Raw genomic sequence first — 19,969 nt, forward strand, 5'->3', positions numbered from 1 at the left:
ATGAGAATTTTAGACATTTTAAGGCCTTAAATTCAAATTATTGGATTTAAGACTTTTTTAGACTTTTTAACTAGACTGTTAATTGTCTGTACTGTCTGCCTGTCTTTTAATATTTTCCTGCCAGTGGACTGCAGATGCTCGAGCTATATAGCTAACTCTGGCTCAACAGTTGTGTTGTGCATGGCCCCTGTTAAATAAACTAATAAACTAAACTAAGAGGCAGCGCTCTGTACCTGTGTGTTGGAGTAGTGAGCGCTGAACCCAACCTGGGACATCTCCATCTTGAAGTTGTCGCCCCCTTTTCCAGTGCCTTTTGGAAACAGCGTTAACACAAGAAATAAATACCAGAGGAGAAGATAAAGAGTCATACAAAGCACAAGATGTGTATTAAAAAAAAACACATTTCTCTTGATCTCTCAGGTGATCTGCAGTTATGACGGATGGACATGTTGTGACATGCTTGAATGAGGTTCTTTGGAAGGACCAATGAACATGTGGTGTCAAGTAGATTACACACACAGTGCAGCCTTTTAAAAAACAAAGATGGGAGGAAGAGTAATATGCACCTTCTATGTTGAAGATGCGGTTCCCCAGTGTTCCGGCGATGGTGGAGAGGGCTGCCTCTTCTGACACATTGAAGAAGTACTTCTCTGTGGGTAAGCTGGCAATGGATTTGATTTCTTCTATGAGTTTGTCTGTGTTGATGTTGTTTCTGCTGTAATAACCCAGGACCTGGGGAAAAAAGGAGACCACAACACCACAAATTCAGAATGTCTAGGTAATAACTTGTCACGTCAAAACATCAAATCAACCAAAAATGTATATAAATGTAAGCTTTTGGGAATTTAACATAGCTATGGGCGGCACGGTGGTGTCACCTCACAGCATAAGGGTTCCTGGTCCAAACCCTGGGGTCAAGATGCCCTTCTGTGAGTTTTCTCGGGGGTACTCCGGCTTCCTCCCACAATCCAAGCACATGCAAGCTAAGTTGTGAATGTGAGCATGAATGGTTGTCTGTCTCTATGTGTCAGCCCTGTGATAGTCTGGGGACCTGTCCAGGGTGTACCCCGCCTCTCAGCCATGTCAGGTGGGATAGGCTCCAGCCCGCCCACGACACCCAACAAGATGAGCGGTTACGGAAAATGAATTAATGTATCCAGCGCAATGCAATCAGCACGCATCATTTACATCTACAATGATAATTAGAAACCAAACTGCAGCTATCAGCTGTTAAATTGGAAGCAGTTGAAAGTAATTGGTAGTAAATGGAAGATAGTTACTTACAGCGATACCGAAGCGGGTGATGCCTTGTCTCTCACATTTGGCAAGGACTGCCTCTCTTTTAGATACGTCGTGAGACTCCCCATCAGTGACGACCACCATGACCTTTGCAGCGCCTGGTCGGCCGCCATTACTTGTATGGAAACCCCACTCACTGAAGAGAGCAGACACAATACTTCTTAAGAGATCTGACAGACCAACATTGAAAAAATGTTCACTCCTAATCTGTTAATACTAAAAAAGATAAACAGAGAAGACAGACAGACCAAGCAACAGACAAATTATAAGAAAAACAAGAAGACTATCAATCAAATAAACATATATGTAAATAAATGAAGGCAGTATTACTGCAACACAAACCTGGCAAATTCTATCGCACCGAAGGTGTTGGTAGATTGACCATACATTTGTCTGATTTTGGACGTTGCAGCGATCACCTCATCTTTGGTTTTAAACTGGTTCAGTTTGAGGTCAAACCTGGGTGTAGTGCCATACTGAATGACGCTGACCTGGTATGATTAAAAAAACACATGGTGTGACAAAGCACAGAAAGCTGTCAGTAATGACAGCAAGATTATCCCCTGCTTCATCTCTGCTTAAATTTCCCGTTTTTGGTCGACAAATATGATATCACCTGCGTGTTTTTGGGCCCGATGTCAAGCCCCGGTATCAATTTCGTGAGGAACGCGGTCATTGGTTCCCAAGGATAAATGCTGTTGGAGCCGTCCAATACAATCACAATGTCCATAGGCCCTCCACATGCTGGAAATGTCATGAGAGGAGACATATAATGAGACATTTAAGCAGCGGAGATGAATGTAACTGTGGTCATATCCTTTATATTAGTGCTGACTATTTTCTGAAGCATATTGACAGTTTTTAATTGATGTTCCACTTTCCATGAAGCCACTGGGTTAAGATTATGCCAGAAATTAAATTTTATCATTTTGCAGACTTGAAACATGCCTGAGGTATAAGTAATATGATTTTCAGCAGATAAACAATGACTAAAATTGCAAAAAATAATTCAGACTTGTCTGTTTGTAACCCAACTCTGAAGTCTATAATGTTACAGTTTCCCATAAACAAAATTGTCCCTAACAGCATTAGCACATACAGACATCGTGAAAGACTATATGTCACGGTGATGGATTTATTCTGATATAAACTAAATCCTGTCTCAGAGACATCTAATGATACTCAGCTCAAAATATCCACAATCATATAAAAAAAAATGACAGCTCTTACTCTGGAGAGCAGGAGCGAAGGCAGGCTGAGGTTGAAAGAGGGGGCTCATTCTTGCACATATTCCTGGGTAGAAGTCCTGATTGCCACAGCGCTGTCCCCAGAGAGGACCGCACGTCTGTATCAGATGAGAGGAGACTTAATGGAAAGTGTGTCACTGACTTTAAAAGCTCCCACTGAGCTCTTATGTCTTAATTAAACTGCTGTTAGCTGGAAATTTGACTTAACTCATATTTAAGTGTTTTTGGAGGTAAATAACAGTGGCAGGAGAAGTTCTAAGATCTCTTACTTTGATTAACTTATTTTTTATTTAACCTTTATTTAACCAGGAAGTCCCATTGAAATTGAAAATCTCTTTTACAAGAGAGACCTGGCTGAGGTAGCAGCCAATCAGACCACATTTAAAATGCAACAAATACAATACATAATACAAAAATCGACAATAAAACAACAACTATTTAAACATAGTGGCCTCAACAGAAAAACAAGTATACATCTCTAACACCACATCCTTTATGATGATGCCTTTAAAGATAGACTATGCAGGATGTTCCTAAAAAACAATACATGGTCTCATACAGAAGTAATCCCTCTCAGTGTGTGGCCGTGTATGTTTCTGCAGAGACTCTGCTCTCTGCCTGTATTTTCTTATTTTCCGTGTTCGGGACATTTATGGGGGTGTACCCCGACAGTGCTCAGGTGAAGTTGGGGCTTTATAAAAATGGTAGCAACCATCTGCCAGACCATAAGCCGCAGGCACTGAAGAGACACAGGGCCGAAAAAAGCACAAATACAGAGAGGTGAAATGCTAGGGTTGCAACGATATGAGATTTTCATGGTATGATAACAGTCTCAGAAAATGTATATTATTATCAAAATGACACTTAAAGGAATGAAAATGGAAGGGTTATTTTTGGATTAACAAATGTTTTGCTACGCTAACTGAAACTTGAAACCATTTTGTCAATGCAAGTATGTGTAAAAAGTCTCCCCTTAAATAATTACCAAAAATAAAGGTGAGATTCTCGGTCCAGTTGCATTTCTTTTTTTCAAAATCATAATAGCACAGTGTAGAAATACTCTTTACAGAAATACATTTGAATTACCAAATATAAAGTATTCAATATTCATTGTTCATAATCATACTAGTCCATAACCACTGGTAGCTTTGTCACCTTCTACCTATGCCAATCCTCAATGCCTATGTGCAGTTTCACATAGATTGACCACATCAGTGAGTAGAAAAACGTGGTACAGACAGAATGACTGACTGACAGAATGGCACACTGACAGTTTCCGTGATTATGTACAGCATACCATACCATGACTTAGTCATACCAAAAATTAGAAAAAAACAACAACATTGGGCCACATGGGGAGCCACAGCGATTGGTCGCATTTCAGCCATTTTTAAGCGTTTTTCTGTTGTTATAGTGCCACCCAGTTGCCAATTAGAGTTAAATTTCTCCAGTCACCTTGAGGCGTCCTGTTCTACATATCTACCAAGTTTAGTAAAAGTCGATATGGCGGTTCAGCCTAGATAAGAAATTAGCTCTCTAGCGCCCCCATTTTGTTTGATGGGGTCAATAATGGAGGGGTCCCCTCAGATTGTGTGTGGTCATATGCCTACAAAGTTGTGTGGTGATCGGTGAAACCCTTGAGATGTTATACACCTTTATGTGATGAGCCACACCCTCTGCAATATTCATTGCCTTATAGAAGCTCAGTTTTAGTAAGTTTTCCAACTTTTGCCAAGAGGGAACTTTAGATATTGGTCCCTAGATTATGTTCAACCAGTTTCATGCAGATCGGTCAAACTTCCTAGGAAGAGATCGATTTGAAGTGTTTTTCAAAAAATTCAAAATGGTGGAAAATCTATATAACCAGAAGTTATGGGTTCTTGAGGCAAATTTGTTCCTCATGAGGAGAGGCATCTCTGTGCAAAGTTTCATGCCTCTACGACATACAGGGCATGAGATATGACCATTCAAAGTTTGCAATTTCAATCTCCTTTGGCCTACTGATGTAATATTGCTTCATTCACATCCTCCCATGACCCTCTACCACTGTGCCAAATTTCACATGGATTGACCAAGTCAGTGAGGAGAAAAACGTGGAACAGACACACAGACAAACAGAGTTTTCGTCATGATATAGTAAGATACATTAAAATGTGTTAATCACTTTAATGTTGCAGCTGGTTAAATTACTTTAATGCTGGGTAGCATTGCTTAGAACAATTTATCATACTCTATTTAGTGATTTATATTTTGTATTAATGATCTGATTTTGCAAAGTAACTGGAGTGGTCAGATAAATGTAGTGGAGTAGAAGCATAATGTAGCAGAAAATGGAAATATTCAAGTAAAGTACAAGTACCTTAAAAGTATCGTGCTGGAATAAATGTACTTAGTTACATTCCAACACTGGTTAAGTAACAACAAAGTGAAACCTGCAACATTAGTAGTTTTGCAGTACCTTGACACGACTTCCTGCTACAGTAACTTATTAACCGGAAGCCACTGACACATTTCCTTCAGCTGAGAGATTTCAACGAAAATCATGAGTGACTATGACTGACTTACTGTGTCATCAAAATCTGCCCATTTTGTGGTTACATGTCAAATGGCAATTAAAGGCCATGTTAATAAACATGTATCAGAATGGATAACCAACACAAAGACAAAAAATAGATTCATAGTAAACGTGTAGTATTTTAGGTTAACAAGAAAAAATATAACCTATCACAGGAACAGTATGGCTTCCTTTCTATCTTTTGAGTGAAAACACAAATACATACACACACACGCATACACACACACATGCACATACCATCAAACCATTCACTGCAGGCATCCGGGTGAGAGTCAGACCCAGGGACATGTTGACATCGACGCTTTTAACATCTGGTATACGAACAGAATCTGTGGATAAAGTGGCAAAGACAAGAAAATACTCTTAAAGTTCACATCATAGCTGTTAAATATGGAATGTATATAATCATCATAAGTACGACTAATACAAATGCTTTGCTGTAAAACAATTTATATTTTAAAACATACCAATGTCTGGAGACCTCCCAGATGTTTTAAGATGACACATCTGTTCAGTTCAGTTTAGGCATTTTAAGTACATGGCCAATGTTTGGTAGAGAGGTCAAAGGTTAAACAGTAAAACACCAAACCTTACCTTGAAGATTGAGCTTGTCACAGTTGTTTCTGGACCCTGAGACTGGACACTTGTAAACATCCCCCTTCCTGTTTTGACTGTAGCCACTCCATGGGGCACTAACCAGGAGCCTACAGAAAACAACAATATCCGTCACCACTCCCATAAACACAAGAGTCATCTCTGGATGTTTTGGGGTGCAGATCATGACCAGCTTTATATACAGCAGTTGAATGTAAGTCATCCAAATTATTTGTTGTTATATCTTGTTTTTTTTACTACTGTTCCTGCTAGTATACGTCAAAATAAAACAGGAATCAGACTGCAGTAACCTCTGGGCCAATTGTAATAGAAAAGCAATATGTAATATACATAAATATCAGTCTTTAATATTGTAACAGTACTTTATATGGTCTTGTATGGAAGCACATTGCATTCACTGAATAAAAAAAAAAAATCCACCTTATCTCATAGATAAGGATCTCTGAATTATGATAAAGGGATCTCACAGATTCAATTCAGCTTTATTGCCCAATTAAAACATTAGTTAGAAAAATAATCAAAAAGTAATAAAATGTAATAAGGTACAGTACTATGATGAAGTCATTAAAATAGTTTAATTATGGATTATGGGGCGTCGGTGGCTTAGTGGGTAGAGCAGGCGCCCCATGTACAAGGCTGTTGCCGCAGCGGCCCGGGCTTGACTCCAGCCTGTGGCCCTTCGCTGCATGTTATTCTCTCTCTCTCTCCCCCTTCACGCTTAGCTGTTCTATAAATTAAAGGCAAAATGCCCCCCCAAAAAAATATCTTTAAAAAAAAAAATTATGGATTACATTTCAAACAGGTAACTAGTAATCTGTACAAAAGAGCATTGCATTGACTGTATATATTAAAAATGGACATCTTATCTCGTAATTATGAGATAATTTTATTTATTTAATGAATGCAATGCACTTCCGTAGACTTGTTCTAGGCAAGTGGCAACAAGTCAGTTATCTCATGCTTTTAACATTTTAAGAAACAACAAACAAGTTTCAGCAAGTTCACACAGAAAATACCCACTTCAAACACATTTTCTCCACATCTCAACATTCAGATGCTGCTTGCTGCTGATCAAGCTGTTACTTGAAGGAGCAGTGTGTAGGATTTATATGCATCTATATTGGATAAGTAGTGGGGATTGCAACCAGCTGAAACCAGTTAGATTTTCTTCAGGGTTCAATGTTCAGGAGGTTTTTACTGGGAGCCGAATTATCCACAGAGGTATCTTTCCGATGAATTATACCATAAAAATCACTGAATAAAACAATTTGACGTTACAAATCAGTGTTTCTCTGACACTGTTAGGCTCATCGCAAACAGGCTGCTAGCCGAGCACCTGCTACTGTGCGCTCACGTTTCTTCTCTGAGAAATTAAGATCCAGACGTTCAGGAGGTTTTTATCTGCAGAGGTCTCATTCTCTCTAAAACAAAGCAAATATAAAGTAGTTTCATGTTAAAAATCAGTGCTTTAACCAATGCTTATCAGCTTGTCACGGAGGGGCTGCAGATCACGGTGGCTGACGTAAAAACATGGCCCTATAGCCAGTATCTGGTTTGTCTGGGCTACTATAGAAACATGGTGGTGCAACATGGCGAGCTCTGTGGACAAGGACCCGCTTCCTATGTAGATATAAACGGCTCATGCTAAGGTAATGAAAACACAAAAATTATTATTTTCAGGTGATTATACACTAAAGAAAACATACTTACTGTATCACATTCAATTGCCACCAATAAACCCTCTAAATCTTACACACTGGACCATTCAGATTTAGACATTTCTCAGGAAACAGGATGTGCCACTGCTGCTTTCCATGGATAGTTTTATGCAATATGGAGTGACAGAGCACTATCAGATACTGGACACTCCCCCCACTCATGCAAATGGGACACTCCTCCAGACAGTGAGTTACTCTATGAGACAGTGACTCAGAGTGCACAACATCCAGACATCACGGAGAAGCTCAGTTAATGTTTAACTAAGTGTTACAAATGTGTAGGAGGCCTTAAACGTGACAGGATTGTTTGTGTGACGTGCAGATTGTAGCAGCTCAAACAAAGCTGAGCACTGAGGGGTTTTTAAGACCACAGTTTCTGCAGTTTTGCAGGAATCTACCCAGGACGCATCAACAGTGTATTGCAACATCAACTTATCGGTGGAGCTAGACTGATAAAATGTGTTTTCTAAAACTCCCAAATTTCTGCATCCACCTTAAAAATCTTGTGCAATACTTACTAACTGCTGTGGAGAATGTGAAGGTGTCTTAAATTATTTTGGAAGGGGGCGTCATCTTGTGAGGATCACACTGTTAACTGTGCCTGCCAAGGCGGTCAAGCAATGATACATGGACAAACTTATTACGATAAACAACATATATCCATGTAACTTGACTGCCAGAGGCTGGATTACAGAGCCTGCTGCACTACATCCACTCACATACCCAGGTATTTGACGTGAAAAAGACTCTACAGCCATGTTAGCAAGCTGCTCTGTGAGGCTGTGCCTATAGTGCATTAATTTGATGTTCGAATAATCAGAAAAATTAGTTCTTGACTAGGACGATTGATGTGAATGCCCCCTCAAGTCAAAACAACTCGGGCAGTCAGCAAAAATTTTGGTGCAAGATTTGTCAAATTTGACATCATCTATGCAGAAACATGGCAGACAAAAGTAAACGTTTGGTTGATAATAGGAAACTTTAAAGTATTTTACATACTGCATACCAATTTTTTGCTGTCATGTTATTTATAATATGGTATAAAGTTGTAACCGCTATAGCTGCTGTCCACGTAGAGTGACCTAGATGAGTAAGAAAAGTCATGTATTAGCATTAGCCCTGATTATAAGTCAGTTAAAGTGATATTTTAGTAGTTTTAGGGAATTTATAAATGTATGACTCTTCATTGTCACGCAAATACTGAAAACATCTGTCAGTGTGTTGTTCATACAAATTAAATACAACACATCTTCTTTGTAGCATCCCTTTTGTTCCACATTACGTCATAAAACTCATAAACACAACAAAGTCTCCAAAACAAATTCTCAACTTGGGAAATGGGACCATCCGAGGAGCACATGAATGCAGCATTAGACACGCCTGTGCTTTGTCAGTATGCTAACATGTTCATATTTCGGTAAAAAACACAAATGCCATTTTACTGGTGTTGCTAGGGGAAAAGTCAGGAGATGAATATCTATGGATTGGTGGACTGAGCAGCTGACTGACAGACTGACACTGCCATCCCTAGAGCTGTGCCATGAGTACATCTAAAAAGGTGATAGTACAACAGAGCAGAGATGCATTTAACAGCACACTACACCTCCAACCTTAAAGTGCGTTGAGTAGGAAACACTACAATTTTAATTCCCCTCATTTAAAAGCAAAATGATACAGCTGAACTGGACTTGCATGAAACGTGATGTTTTCTTAAATCATGGTGTCTGTGGCAACAAACTGACGATTGCACAGTGAATCCTTGGCTCCATGCTGTCACCAGCACAGGCTTGCAGTGGTGGTAGTGTGACAGCTCTGAGAGTTGTTTACATGCCACTGAACACCAGGACAGTACTGATGACCAGGTGCATCACTCTACTGCAACAGGCCTTCATTTGCAAAATAGATACTTCTGCCAGGAAAATTCCCCACGATGTGACACATAGTACTTCAAAGATACAGAAATATTACAGATAGTGTACACCAACAACAGCAAGATCTCAGCCCTGTAGAGAAGTGATACTCAATTCACAGTCTGACCTACGGATAGGGAGCCAGGCGGCCTGCTGACCATATTCTATTTCAAAAGCATCAAAAAAGAGCTTGTTTATCCAAAAAAATACCTGACAGATGTCTAGGGTAAGCCCCAAACGTCCTCAAATCCTAGAAACACCCCTGCGTACACCTGACCTGTGCACAGCTGCTGCAACTGGCTTTACATCTTTGCAAAGATGAGTGAGGACAGCAAACACTGAAAGGTTGATAATAAGCAATTCATTTATTACATACTACTAATAATTATTATTACAGTTTGTCTATTAACTGGCCCCTGGAATCTTGTCATTTTGTAAAAGTGGCCCCCCGGGGCAAAGCAATTTGAGTATCCCTGCATCTTTGAGATTAGCTACAAGGATTTTTTTGTCACACACTCACACAGCTGTTTGAAGGCAAGTCAGTAAGGACCAACGTCAGTGCTTGTCCTGTGAAACATGACAAGCACCTTGTTTAAGGATCTGTTTGTGAGATTTAGTGGCATCTAGCAGTGAGGATTGCAGACTGCAACCTGCTGAAACGTCTCCAGGTTAGAATTTCTTGTTCAGGAGGTTTTAACCAGGAGCTGAATTATCAACAGAGGTCTCTTCCTCTCCAAAACAAACGGACCCGGTGATTAAAACCAGTGAAAACACTGAGCGAAGCAGTTCCATGATACAAATCAGCGTTTCTCCAACACTGTTCAGCAGGTCGCAAACTAGCTACTAGCCCAGCGCCTGCTTATGTGCGCTCACCTTTTGTCTCTGATAACTTAAGATCGAGATGTTCAGGAGATTTTTACGAGGAGCAGACTTACCCACAGAGGTCTCTTCCTCTCCAAAACAAACTGACCCGGTGATTTAAACCGGTTAAAACACAGAATAAAGCAGTTTCTCACATTCTCGTCACAGAGAGGCTGACGTGAAAACATGAATGGCCCTATCGAGAGTCAGTCTTTGGTTTTGTCCATTCTGGGCTACTGTAGAATCAACATGGCAAACTCTGTAGGAAAGGACCCGCTCTGTATGTTGATACTAACGGCTCATTTTAAGGTAAGAAAAATACAATGATTCGTATTTTTTAGGTGATTATAAACTAAAGAAAACATACTTATGATATTATATTCCATTTCTGCCAGTACATCCCCCCAAATCCTACACACTGGGCCTTTTGTTCTGGACTTCAGCCCGTTCAGATGTACAGGCTTGTACTGACAAAGTGTATCTACATAAGTGTCCCACTGAATGTGTAAAACTGCTCTCTGCATGTCATGGGATATGGGATGTCATTATCTTCCTCACCTTTATTGCTTTTTCAAAGGAGTTGCAAAGAAATATTAACTAAATGAATGATTAACTGAACTGAAAGCCATAGCACCCAGACAGGACGCCGTTTGAGATGGAAACACAGATAAAAGCAATGCAGTCTAGGACTCAGACAATAAAACAAATACTTAAAATCAATACCATTTGCCTTCATGGTTTGTCGCTTGCTGGACTGTGTAGCCAAACTCTTCCGCAGCTGGTCCGCTGAAAATCTTGGCACCTGCAGTGCCGACGTTGAAGCATGTGGCGTGCCAAATTCTGTCAGCTGGAGGAAGAGAAGGATGAGGTTGCATGACAGTGACACTGATCATCATATAACTCTCTGCACTGATAATAATGACACTGTCTAAACAGTTGTACGTGCTATAACTACTATCAACACCACCAATAATTTCATCTAAATGTTCTAATCAAAATTGTTACCATGACTTTGGTTGTTTATGAAGGGAGGATGTCATGTTAAATCTCCAGCATCATGACTTCCTCTTTAGAGTCAAATGGGTGTTTTTGTAGCTGAATCATGTATGTTTTAAAAACCCACATCAGGTTGACTCATAAGGACGAGACAACCCACCAAAGGAACTTTACAACACATGAAGGTCATACAAAGATTGCGCTAAGAGACTCGCTTGCTTGTCCCGGAACAGTGTGTTTCACCATAGACACAATCCACCTTCAAACACAGCCTTTCTGAACCCCCTCAGGACATGGAATTTTTTTCTAGTAGTAAGTCTTGCAGAATCACACCCACAAGCCCATACAGGCAGAGCTCAGCTATCAGCCTGCCTTCCCCTCAATCAGCAGCCAGAGGAATGTGGATGGGTACTGGACTCAAGAGACCTTCACTTGCACAGACTCCTGCCACGCCTGTGTACCTGCAGCACAGAGTAGCACTCTGCAAACCCCACAACACATTAACATCTCCTTTCATTTCAGATACAAGGGGATATATGGGAGAATAATCAAAAGTCTCTGTCTGGCTGCTGTTTGAAACCCCCCACTGGTTACACAGCAAACATCGAGCAACATTGTGTATTATGTGGCTTCTTTTCTACACTATACACCAGATGTTGCGCAGTAAAACAACCACTGTGGTGTTATTTAATCCATGTTGGCTGACTATGGATCATGCATGTGTTTGCAGAGGGAGAAACGCTGCAGGGTGATGTGAAATCTATTCCAAAACAAAAGCAGATTCATTCAGTAAAAGGGGCTGCAGACTGAGCACGCACTCATCTGCTGCTCTTCAGATGTCTTTAAAGTGTATGAAAACATTTAACAATCTCATACAACGCTATAACAAACGACTAATAAACTGTACCGACTCCAATCTTATGAAAACGATATAAAACCCTCGCTATTTGTGGCGAAAATATTCCTGTCTTTTTACTCTTTGGGTGACAACAACACGTTCAAAGTTCAAAAACATGTTCAATACTTACTGATGACGACTATAGTGAAGATTAAATGTCCCCAGAAGAGCTCCATGGTCGTCTTTATTCCATTTGTATGAGTTGATTAAATGAAGCCGCCGCACTTGTCAGAGTTGTTGCTGCGCAGCGCGGAGACTCAGCGGTGACGCACCGGACACGCTGACCAAATAAGGACATGTGCTCTGCCTCTTACCTGCTGATCCAAACTTTGATCCAAGTCGTATTGTCATAGGGTGTGAAATTCAGTCTGTCATAAAGTCTAGGCTGAGTAAAGGAGGCTATAGACACATCCTGTGGGTTGAAATCCGGGTGTGATCAGGCAGGAAGAGCAGATATACGTCACCACAAGATGAAAGTCCATGTTAATTTCTTCTTAAGAAAATCAAATATAAATTCAAAGGAAGTAAAAAGTGTTCAAAAGAAGCCCCCGCCCATCAGTGTTAATTTGAATAACTTTTAATATCCTTCCAGAGACACATCATGAGTGGACAAACAACACTACATCAAATGACAAATAAAATAAAAATAAAAATAAACTTCATTTAAGTCTTGTCTCATCTCTCATCCTCCTGAACCCTTTAATTTCTGCATGATGTGTACATCATTGCTGAGCAGAGAGCTCTGCTTGAGACATGAATAAGAAATTCAGAATATGAAGACCCCGAATAACAAACAGTTTTTATGAGATGTTTTATTCTATCTTACAATAGGCTGTCTACAGTTAGAGGGACATCCAAAGCCTTTTTTCTTTGCTGGAAAACAATGATGTAAGAGCTTTTATTGGAGCATGTGTGTGAGAGACTGTAAAGGAAATAAGCAGGGTGGTGAAAGAGTTCAAAGACATCTAATTTTCAATGAGTGGTTTCATTCCAGAAAGCTATTTTTGAAAGAATGCTAGCTGGTGCTTGTTGCTTAACATCCACACAGATTATTACACCCTCTGATGTCATATTGTTTGATGAGAAAATGAGTCAAGTTTCAATATTATTATTATTATTATTAAAGGGACATTTCACAACAGTGTAGTAGTCACTGGAGGTATAACTCAGTCTGTGGAAGCCGCTGTGTGATGTCTTTTGTGGCTCTGGAGAAGTCTTATGAAGAAAATGACTCTGATGACATCATCTCAGCTACAGATTCTTAATAGAAAGCCTGCATTGTGAAGTGGGGTTAAGGAATTTGAAAGATGTGGGCATTTACCGGGCAGGAAGGGTCGAAAGGAAAAGATGCTTTTGATTGCACTATGGGAAACACTGGATAGGATACAGTGCTTTCTGAGCCTCACATATATAAGGGATTAGAAGTCCAGATACAGTATCTCTGCTGCTATGATTATAGTCAGTTTTAAAATGTAACCTTTATTGACTTCACTGAGAGTTAAGCTTCTTTTGCAGAAGTACTGTAATAGAAGAAGCCACCCAGTTCAGTTTGTCTGATCTGGGTGGCCACTGAGCAGCTCTGCAGTTGGGAGTAAAAAGGCCACTTTAAAGCACCTCTTTAAAGAGACACTTCACCCCAAAATCAAAATTACATATTTTTTCTCTAACCTGTGAGGATATTTATCAATCTAGATTGTTTTGGCGTGAGTTGCAGAGTGTTGGAGATATTCACTGTAGAGATGTCTGCCTTCTCTCCAACATAATGGAACTACATGGCACTCAGCTTGTGGTGCTCAAAGTGCCCAAAAAATTAATTTGAAAAACTCAACAGCAATGTCTCTTTCCAGAAATCACGACCCAGTTACTCAAGATAATCCACAGACTTTGTTGTGAGCAGTTTCATGTATGAACTACTTTCTTTTTGATGAATTACACCCACCAACTGTATCACTGCACAGAAGGAAGCATGCATCTACTCCTGGATGAGAGGCTTTTGCTTGTGACCAAAAGAAACAGCATCGGGCTGTGAAGCCGGTTATACATAGTGGAAAAATGTCCAAATGTGGAACTATAGTGTCTGGGTCTGTCACCTGATGCTATGGAGCCAAAAGGACTTTTTCCCACAGACTTACAGTACAATGTGAAAGAGAAGCCTGTGGATCAGTGTGGATACATTTTGTTTGAGCATTACAATGCCCGCAAAATGCCTTGTAAGAATTTGAACCATTTGGTCTGATAATATTTCAAAAATCTAGGAGAGCTGTATGATTGAATCATTTTATCTCCATTCAAGTTAGCAGATAACTAAAGTGGAGGTTAGCCACTCAGCTGCCATAAGTCTTTAGAACTCTATGGTCCCCATGATGCAGAAGATCTGGGTAATTCCATACCATGGAAATTAAGTTTTTTAGCTTCATGCACCACTGAGCAACTTTCCCAGACATGAACAAGGGCTCCTCATCTCCAACACTGTATCCAGTTCTCTTTATACTGTACATCTGTGCTTGTGACAGGATGAAGTGTAATCATTAACGGTGTCCTCCTCAGCTGAGCAGCAACATTAGCTAGCCTGGTGGTGCTAGGTGAGCTAGCAGCAGATGCACGCTTCCTTCTGCGTGGTGATACAGTTGGCAGCTGTAGTTTAGTAGAAAGAAAATAGTTCCTCAATGAAACTGCTCACAACAAGGTCTGTGGATTATCTGAGGAACTGGGTCATGATTTGTGGAAGGAGACATTGCTGTTGAGTTTTTCAGAAGTATTATTTTGGCACTTTGAGCACCACAACCTGAGTGCCATGTAGTTCCATTAATTTTGAGAGAAGGCAGACATCTCTACGACTGATATCTCCAACACTCTGCAACTCACACCAAAACAATCTAGACTGATAAATAGCACCACAGGTAAGAGGAAATATATGTATTTTTGATTTGGGGGTGAACTTTTCCTTTAACCACTCTCACAGTCATGCACTCATTTAACCAGACACCACTGGTTATAATTTGTCCATTAACTTAATGATCACAGTGTGATTGCTTTGAAAGGCTGCTGTTGTCCTGATAGGCTGACTGACACTCACTAATCATGGTCCTATAACCTCCACTTTTACTTTGACACAGTCTGTTGGAAAGGTGAAAGTCAGAACAGAGATGCACAGGCAGCAGTTTGAGGTGTAAAGACTGGACATTTGACTGGACTTCTATCATATATGTAGTTAATTACTTCATTATTTTGTCTCAGTAGAGGAACATTATTCCATACAGTTAAGTGACAATATTAACTTTTGCCTACAGATGGGTTTTACTGTAACACTGTGGTGCTTCTATGTTGCTATCCTTGCTTAGACCAGTGAACTTACTGACTGATGACACAGATGATTAAACATTATCTATCTCCACCCTCCCAAGTAGGTCAAATCTTAAATCACAGTTATGAACTTAGGCGTACCCTATAAGTTGCCAAACTTTCAGCTTTCATGTCATCAGCCACAAAAATTCATTAAAGGCTCTCTCCGGTCTTCAAAAATCAGCATGCAAAATTCTCTATTTCACAGTCTGTGAGGAGCTGTGAGGCAAATAAAAGTTTAGATGATAAAAGTTTTCTAGAATTCCCAATGCAGTCGTAACCCTGGGGGCTGAAATGCACTGAAGCAGCAGATGATCTGTATCAGACTTAAGTGTCCAGATAAACTGTGGTCTTTAGGGAGGCAGGTTGGCCACAGATGCACAACCCACAGCTATGTGATTCAGATAAGTTGATTCAATGGGTTCTTGTGGCCAGGATGAAACAATGTTCTACCTTATTCAGCTTGTGAACCCCTACGCCTACTGCTCTGTTTGTGCAGTCATGATTCGTGTGTAAGTCATCTGGTGAGCCGGAGCACCTTGAGATTTCAAAATGAGCCACTTCATGCATTTGTGTGGTAGTGACGCAGCACAGTTCCTGGAAAAGGATAATCTTTTCTTTGTAATTGTTTTGTTGACAAGAGATCCTGAACCGTTTACTTTGCACAGAAGTCAAAAAGTGTAAAAACTTGTGAGGTGAGTCTCACTCACTACACGTGTAAAACCCCCTCCCTTTTAACAGGATCCTGCATTCCTTCATTTGTATACATAATGTCACTGACAGCGCAGAAAGTTCTCTGAGCTCACCCTGTTAAATTACATTGAACAATCTGAGGAAGGATCTTGAAAAAGCAAAGCCTGTGGTCTTTTTTCCTGTCAGGCCTCGACATAATGGAGCAGTGTGGGGATGTCATTAAAAATCCCCACTGAGGAGGACTATGAATCATTTGAAGTCGGACGGGATGTTTGAGGACCATTTTTAATCACAGCACAAGCCTTTGTCTATTTTTTTACTAGACCATGTTATTTTAAAAAGTCTTTTCCGCTTGATTCTGTTGGCATCTTGCCATTTAAGTAGAATAGAACAAAAGAGAATAGAATATATCCTTATTGTCTACCAGGGGTGGAAATTAGTCTTTGGCTCACCAGACACAAAAGACAACATTACATTACAAAACATATTAAATCAGCTCATTGTCTGTGGTTTAAAACTCGTCAGTGACTTTGTTGAGTTAAGGACACTGATGGCACTTGGGATGAAGGATACATTAAATACATTTTAGTTGCTAGAGGGACTCTATATCGCCTCCTGAAGCTCAAGAGCTTGAACTGGCTAAAGAGAGGATGGAAGCTATCTGCCAAGATACTCCTTGCTTTCCTCCTCGTCCTCTCTGTAAAGAATTGGGTCAAGGGTTGTTTTCACTGCCAACTATTTTACTTGCCTTTGTCACAATCCCAGAGAGAGTCCTCTTGGATGTACAGTTAAGATGACTGTACTGGACAGGGAGGTGAAAAGTTAACTATAGTTTTGTACACTAATTCTAAGTCGTTTTGGTTTTATTTGATTTGATTTCTTTGAAAGATTACATTTAAAAGATTAAACGGTAACATATCCACAGAAATAAAGTTAGATCCTGTTTCTGAGACAATATCTTTTTTACTCCCTCCAGGGTGTTACAACATTGTGATGCCAGCAGCTCTGTGTAATCTTGCAGTTTTGTCCAGTTACCACAACTTCTCTGTAAATTTGACCAATGATAGTAATTTCCGCATCATCAGTCTGACTTCCTTGTTTGAGGTTGTGAAGATGCAACACAAAAGTCTCACATTTACCAACAAAAGTTACTACTTAAGACCAGTGGTATGGTGGTAGTTGATAAAGTGGGTGTACTACTACGTAGATGTAGGTTACCAAGGAGAATGAGGGTATAATCTCCTATATCCAGTAGCTTTTTGGATGATAGGTGGGTATACTCTCAGCAACACAGAATAATTTGTAAACATTATTGCAAAAAAAATGACACTGAAGTCACAGATTTTGTCTCTGAAAATGAGGAAAAAATAGGGAGTACTGCACTGGATTAAGACTCTGCATTAGTTCTTTGAGGATGGGGCAAAAAGTCCATAGTACAGGCAGGCAGTCCAAAAATGCATCTGAGGTACTCTGACTGTAGTTAAAAATCCTTTATCAATACATGGATAATCCATCGTGTTTCAACTAGAGAGTCTTCATCAGGGTGTAAAATGTGTTGGAAACAGGTGTGACACAGGTCACATGATATATTGGTACAGCCCTACTAAACAAAAAACCACATTGACAGAAATTGCAAATGAAAATGACATAAATGTATACTTTGAATAATTAACATATTTAATAACAAAAAAAAAAGTTTAAATGCCAAATAAATAAAAAGGGACCAACAGTGAAATAAAAAAACTGTTATATATTGTGAGAAACCTACACTGAAAAATATTAGATATGTATGAGAAGGACAAAAACAATATGTGCAAACGGACAACAAACTCATAACAAGTATAAAATTGAAATATTTATGAAATGTATTAAACAGATTTTGTCTCTAGCGCTTGTTTGACAGTTTTTGTCTCAAATTCCTATGTTATAAAAAACATTATGCAATATGCAGAGACATGAATACAGTTACAGAAACACACACACACACAGAATTCTGGGTGGACTGTAGCACAGCGCTAATCCCTCTTTCACACCCATCTGCTGACCAGTGGGAATCTAAGGCCCAGGTTTTCCCTGCTGCATTGTGAGCCAGACAGCAGTCACATCCAGCCGGCTCAGAGGGGCTCACGAGTCAATGACTGCACACAGACATGGAGGCAATGTGACTTGCGGGTGAAGCTACTGTCCTGTCACATGACCCCCCCCCCCCCCCCCCCCCCCCCCACACACACACACACACACACACACAAATTTTTTTGTTAGATTTGCACAGGTGCATCCCAACAATCCTCAAGAGAAGCACAGGAAGTGATGAATGCTGTAAATGTGGGTAAGAGGATACATTATGTTATGCAAGTCATGAGTTGGCAGCCAGTGGTTTGCAGATTAAGATATCAGCAGGGAGCAATGTGCTTCCTCAACAGATGACACACACTCACACACATTAAAAACACATTCACATGCAAGTTAAGATTATTTCTGTCTACCAAGATAGAGTATATACGTCTATAGTGAAACAGTACGCTGTGCTTGGTCTTGATAAGTGCCACAAGTGTTTGCTGGCAATAAATTGGAGACAGACTTGTGAGAGAGTGTTTCCATTTTTTAAACCAAAAATGGTCCACAGTAGTAACAACTGGCAGATGCTAACAATTTACACGACCTCCTGGCGAGGCATTGTAAGTACAGTGAAACAGTATGCTAAGAACATGACATCCTACATTTAAAATGTGACAGGGCAACCACAGTACAGTGTGCTACCTAGTTTCAAGCAGTGCCCCATGATTGATTTTTGTTTCTGACACTCGATATGAGAGGAGATGAAACGCAACAAGATCCCAAACAGGGCTGGAACCAGAGCTGTTGTGATTGTATGGCATGCATCCTACATCCCTGGGTCACCAGGATGCCTCAGTGTGCAGTACCCCTCACAGAAATTAAAGAAATATAGACTGTAGCACAGAGAAGAATGCAATTTTCTTCAGTGTAATCCAAGATCTGTGTACTACACTTTCAACATACATGTGTGCTCGGTGCTGAGAGTTTGAAAGCACAAAGGAGCTATTTTATTGTAGCAGGGAAAATAGCTGTGGTGTGTCATTGAGGGCAAAACAATGTCATGGTATGTCTGTTTGTCATTTTCCTCTGAGCTCAGGCAACCACTAGGAATTTTCAAGGCCATTCTGAACACACGACGAATTTCTGACATGGCAACGAAGATGTTTTATTTTTTATATGTGGAAAACAAGAGAAGGCAGACGCTTGCATTCACTTACGTACTTGACCAATATAAATCAGGGGGGCTCAAAGGTTTGATGACTAATGCCAATTTAGGAAGCCAGCATGTGACTGGGGGCTGCACGGGAGCTGTCCACCGAAATCACTAACTTTAGCTAACAGCGCCAGCATTGATCTCTTTGTAGTGTATTAAATATAAGCTATTGAAAATAAAAGGACTGAAATGGACTGCAAATGACTGAAATATAATGCATGCATTTTAGATAATGTTCAGAGGAAACTTTTCAAGATTACTAAATCCAGATTAACAGTGCTCTAAATAGGACAACACGTCACAATATAGGCAGCCACCAAAGATTATAACCAAATATTTTTTGTTTGATAGATCTTTGGGGGATTATGTTATCAGGACAACATCTTTTTTAACTTTTTTTTTAAACTTAAAACTAAAAATCTATTTAGTAATCCTGATTTCTTGGATCAAAGGTATCCCAATCCTACTGAAAGGTTTTAAGCAACACATATTGAGGATATGAGCCAGATCAAAATCAAGACTTGATTACGTGATCTAATCTGAT

At 39.9% G+C, this 19,969-nt stretch overlaps 1 protein-coding gene across 1 annotated transcript in view; it reads right to left on the minus strand.

Annotated features, from left to right (window-relative positions):
* The window catches only part of itga2.2 (integrin, alpha 2 (CD49B, alpha 2 subunit of VLA-2 receptor), tandem duplicate 2), a 29,292-nt gene extending 16,767 nt beyond the window's left edge, over positions 1-12,525 (minus strand). The window contains exons 1-10 of the mRNA XM_033620460.2: positions 12,250-12,525; positions 10,949-11,072; positions 5,716-5,825; positions 5,359-5,450; positions 2,530-2,644; positions 1,916-2,043; positions 1,642-1,790; positions 1,285-1,435; positions 567-732; positions 234-310 (exon numbers count right to left, since the gene is read on the minus strand). Of these exons, the coding sequence (XP_033476351.1) occupies positions 234-310; positions 567-732; positions 1,285-1,435; positions 1,642-1,790; positions 1,916-2,043; positions 2,530-2,644; positions 5,359-5,450; positions 5,716-5,825; positions 10,949-11,072; positions 12,250-12,295 (1,158 nt within the window). The 5' untranslated portion in view covers positions 12,296-12,525. The remainder of the gene's footprint in view (positions 1-233; positions 311-566; positions 733-1,284; positions 1,436-1,641; positions 1,791-1,915; positions 2,044-2,529; positions 2,645-5,358; positions 5,451-5,715; positions 5,826-10,948; positions 11,073-12,249) is intronic.
* Between the last annotated feature and the right edge of the window lie 7,444 nt (positions 12,526-19,969).

This window comes from Epinephelus lanceolatus, chromosome 9 (assembly GCF_041903045.1).
Source record: "Epinephelus lanceolatus isolate andai-2023 chromosome 9, ASM4190304v1, whole genome shotgun sequence".
Lineage (NCBI taxonomy): Eukaryota > Metazoa > Chordata > Actinopteri > Perciformes > Serranidae > Epinephelus > Epinephelus lanceolatus.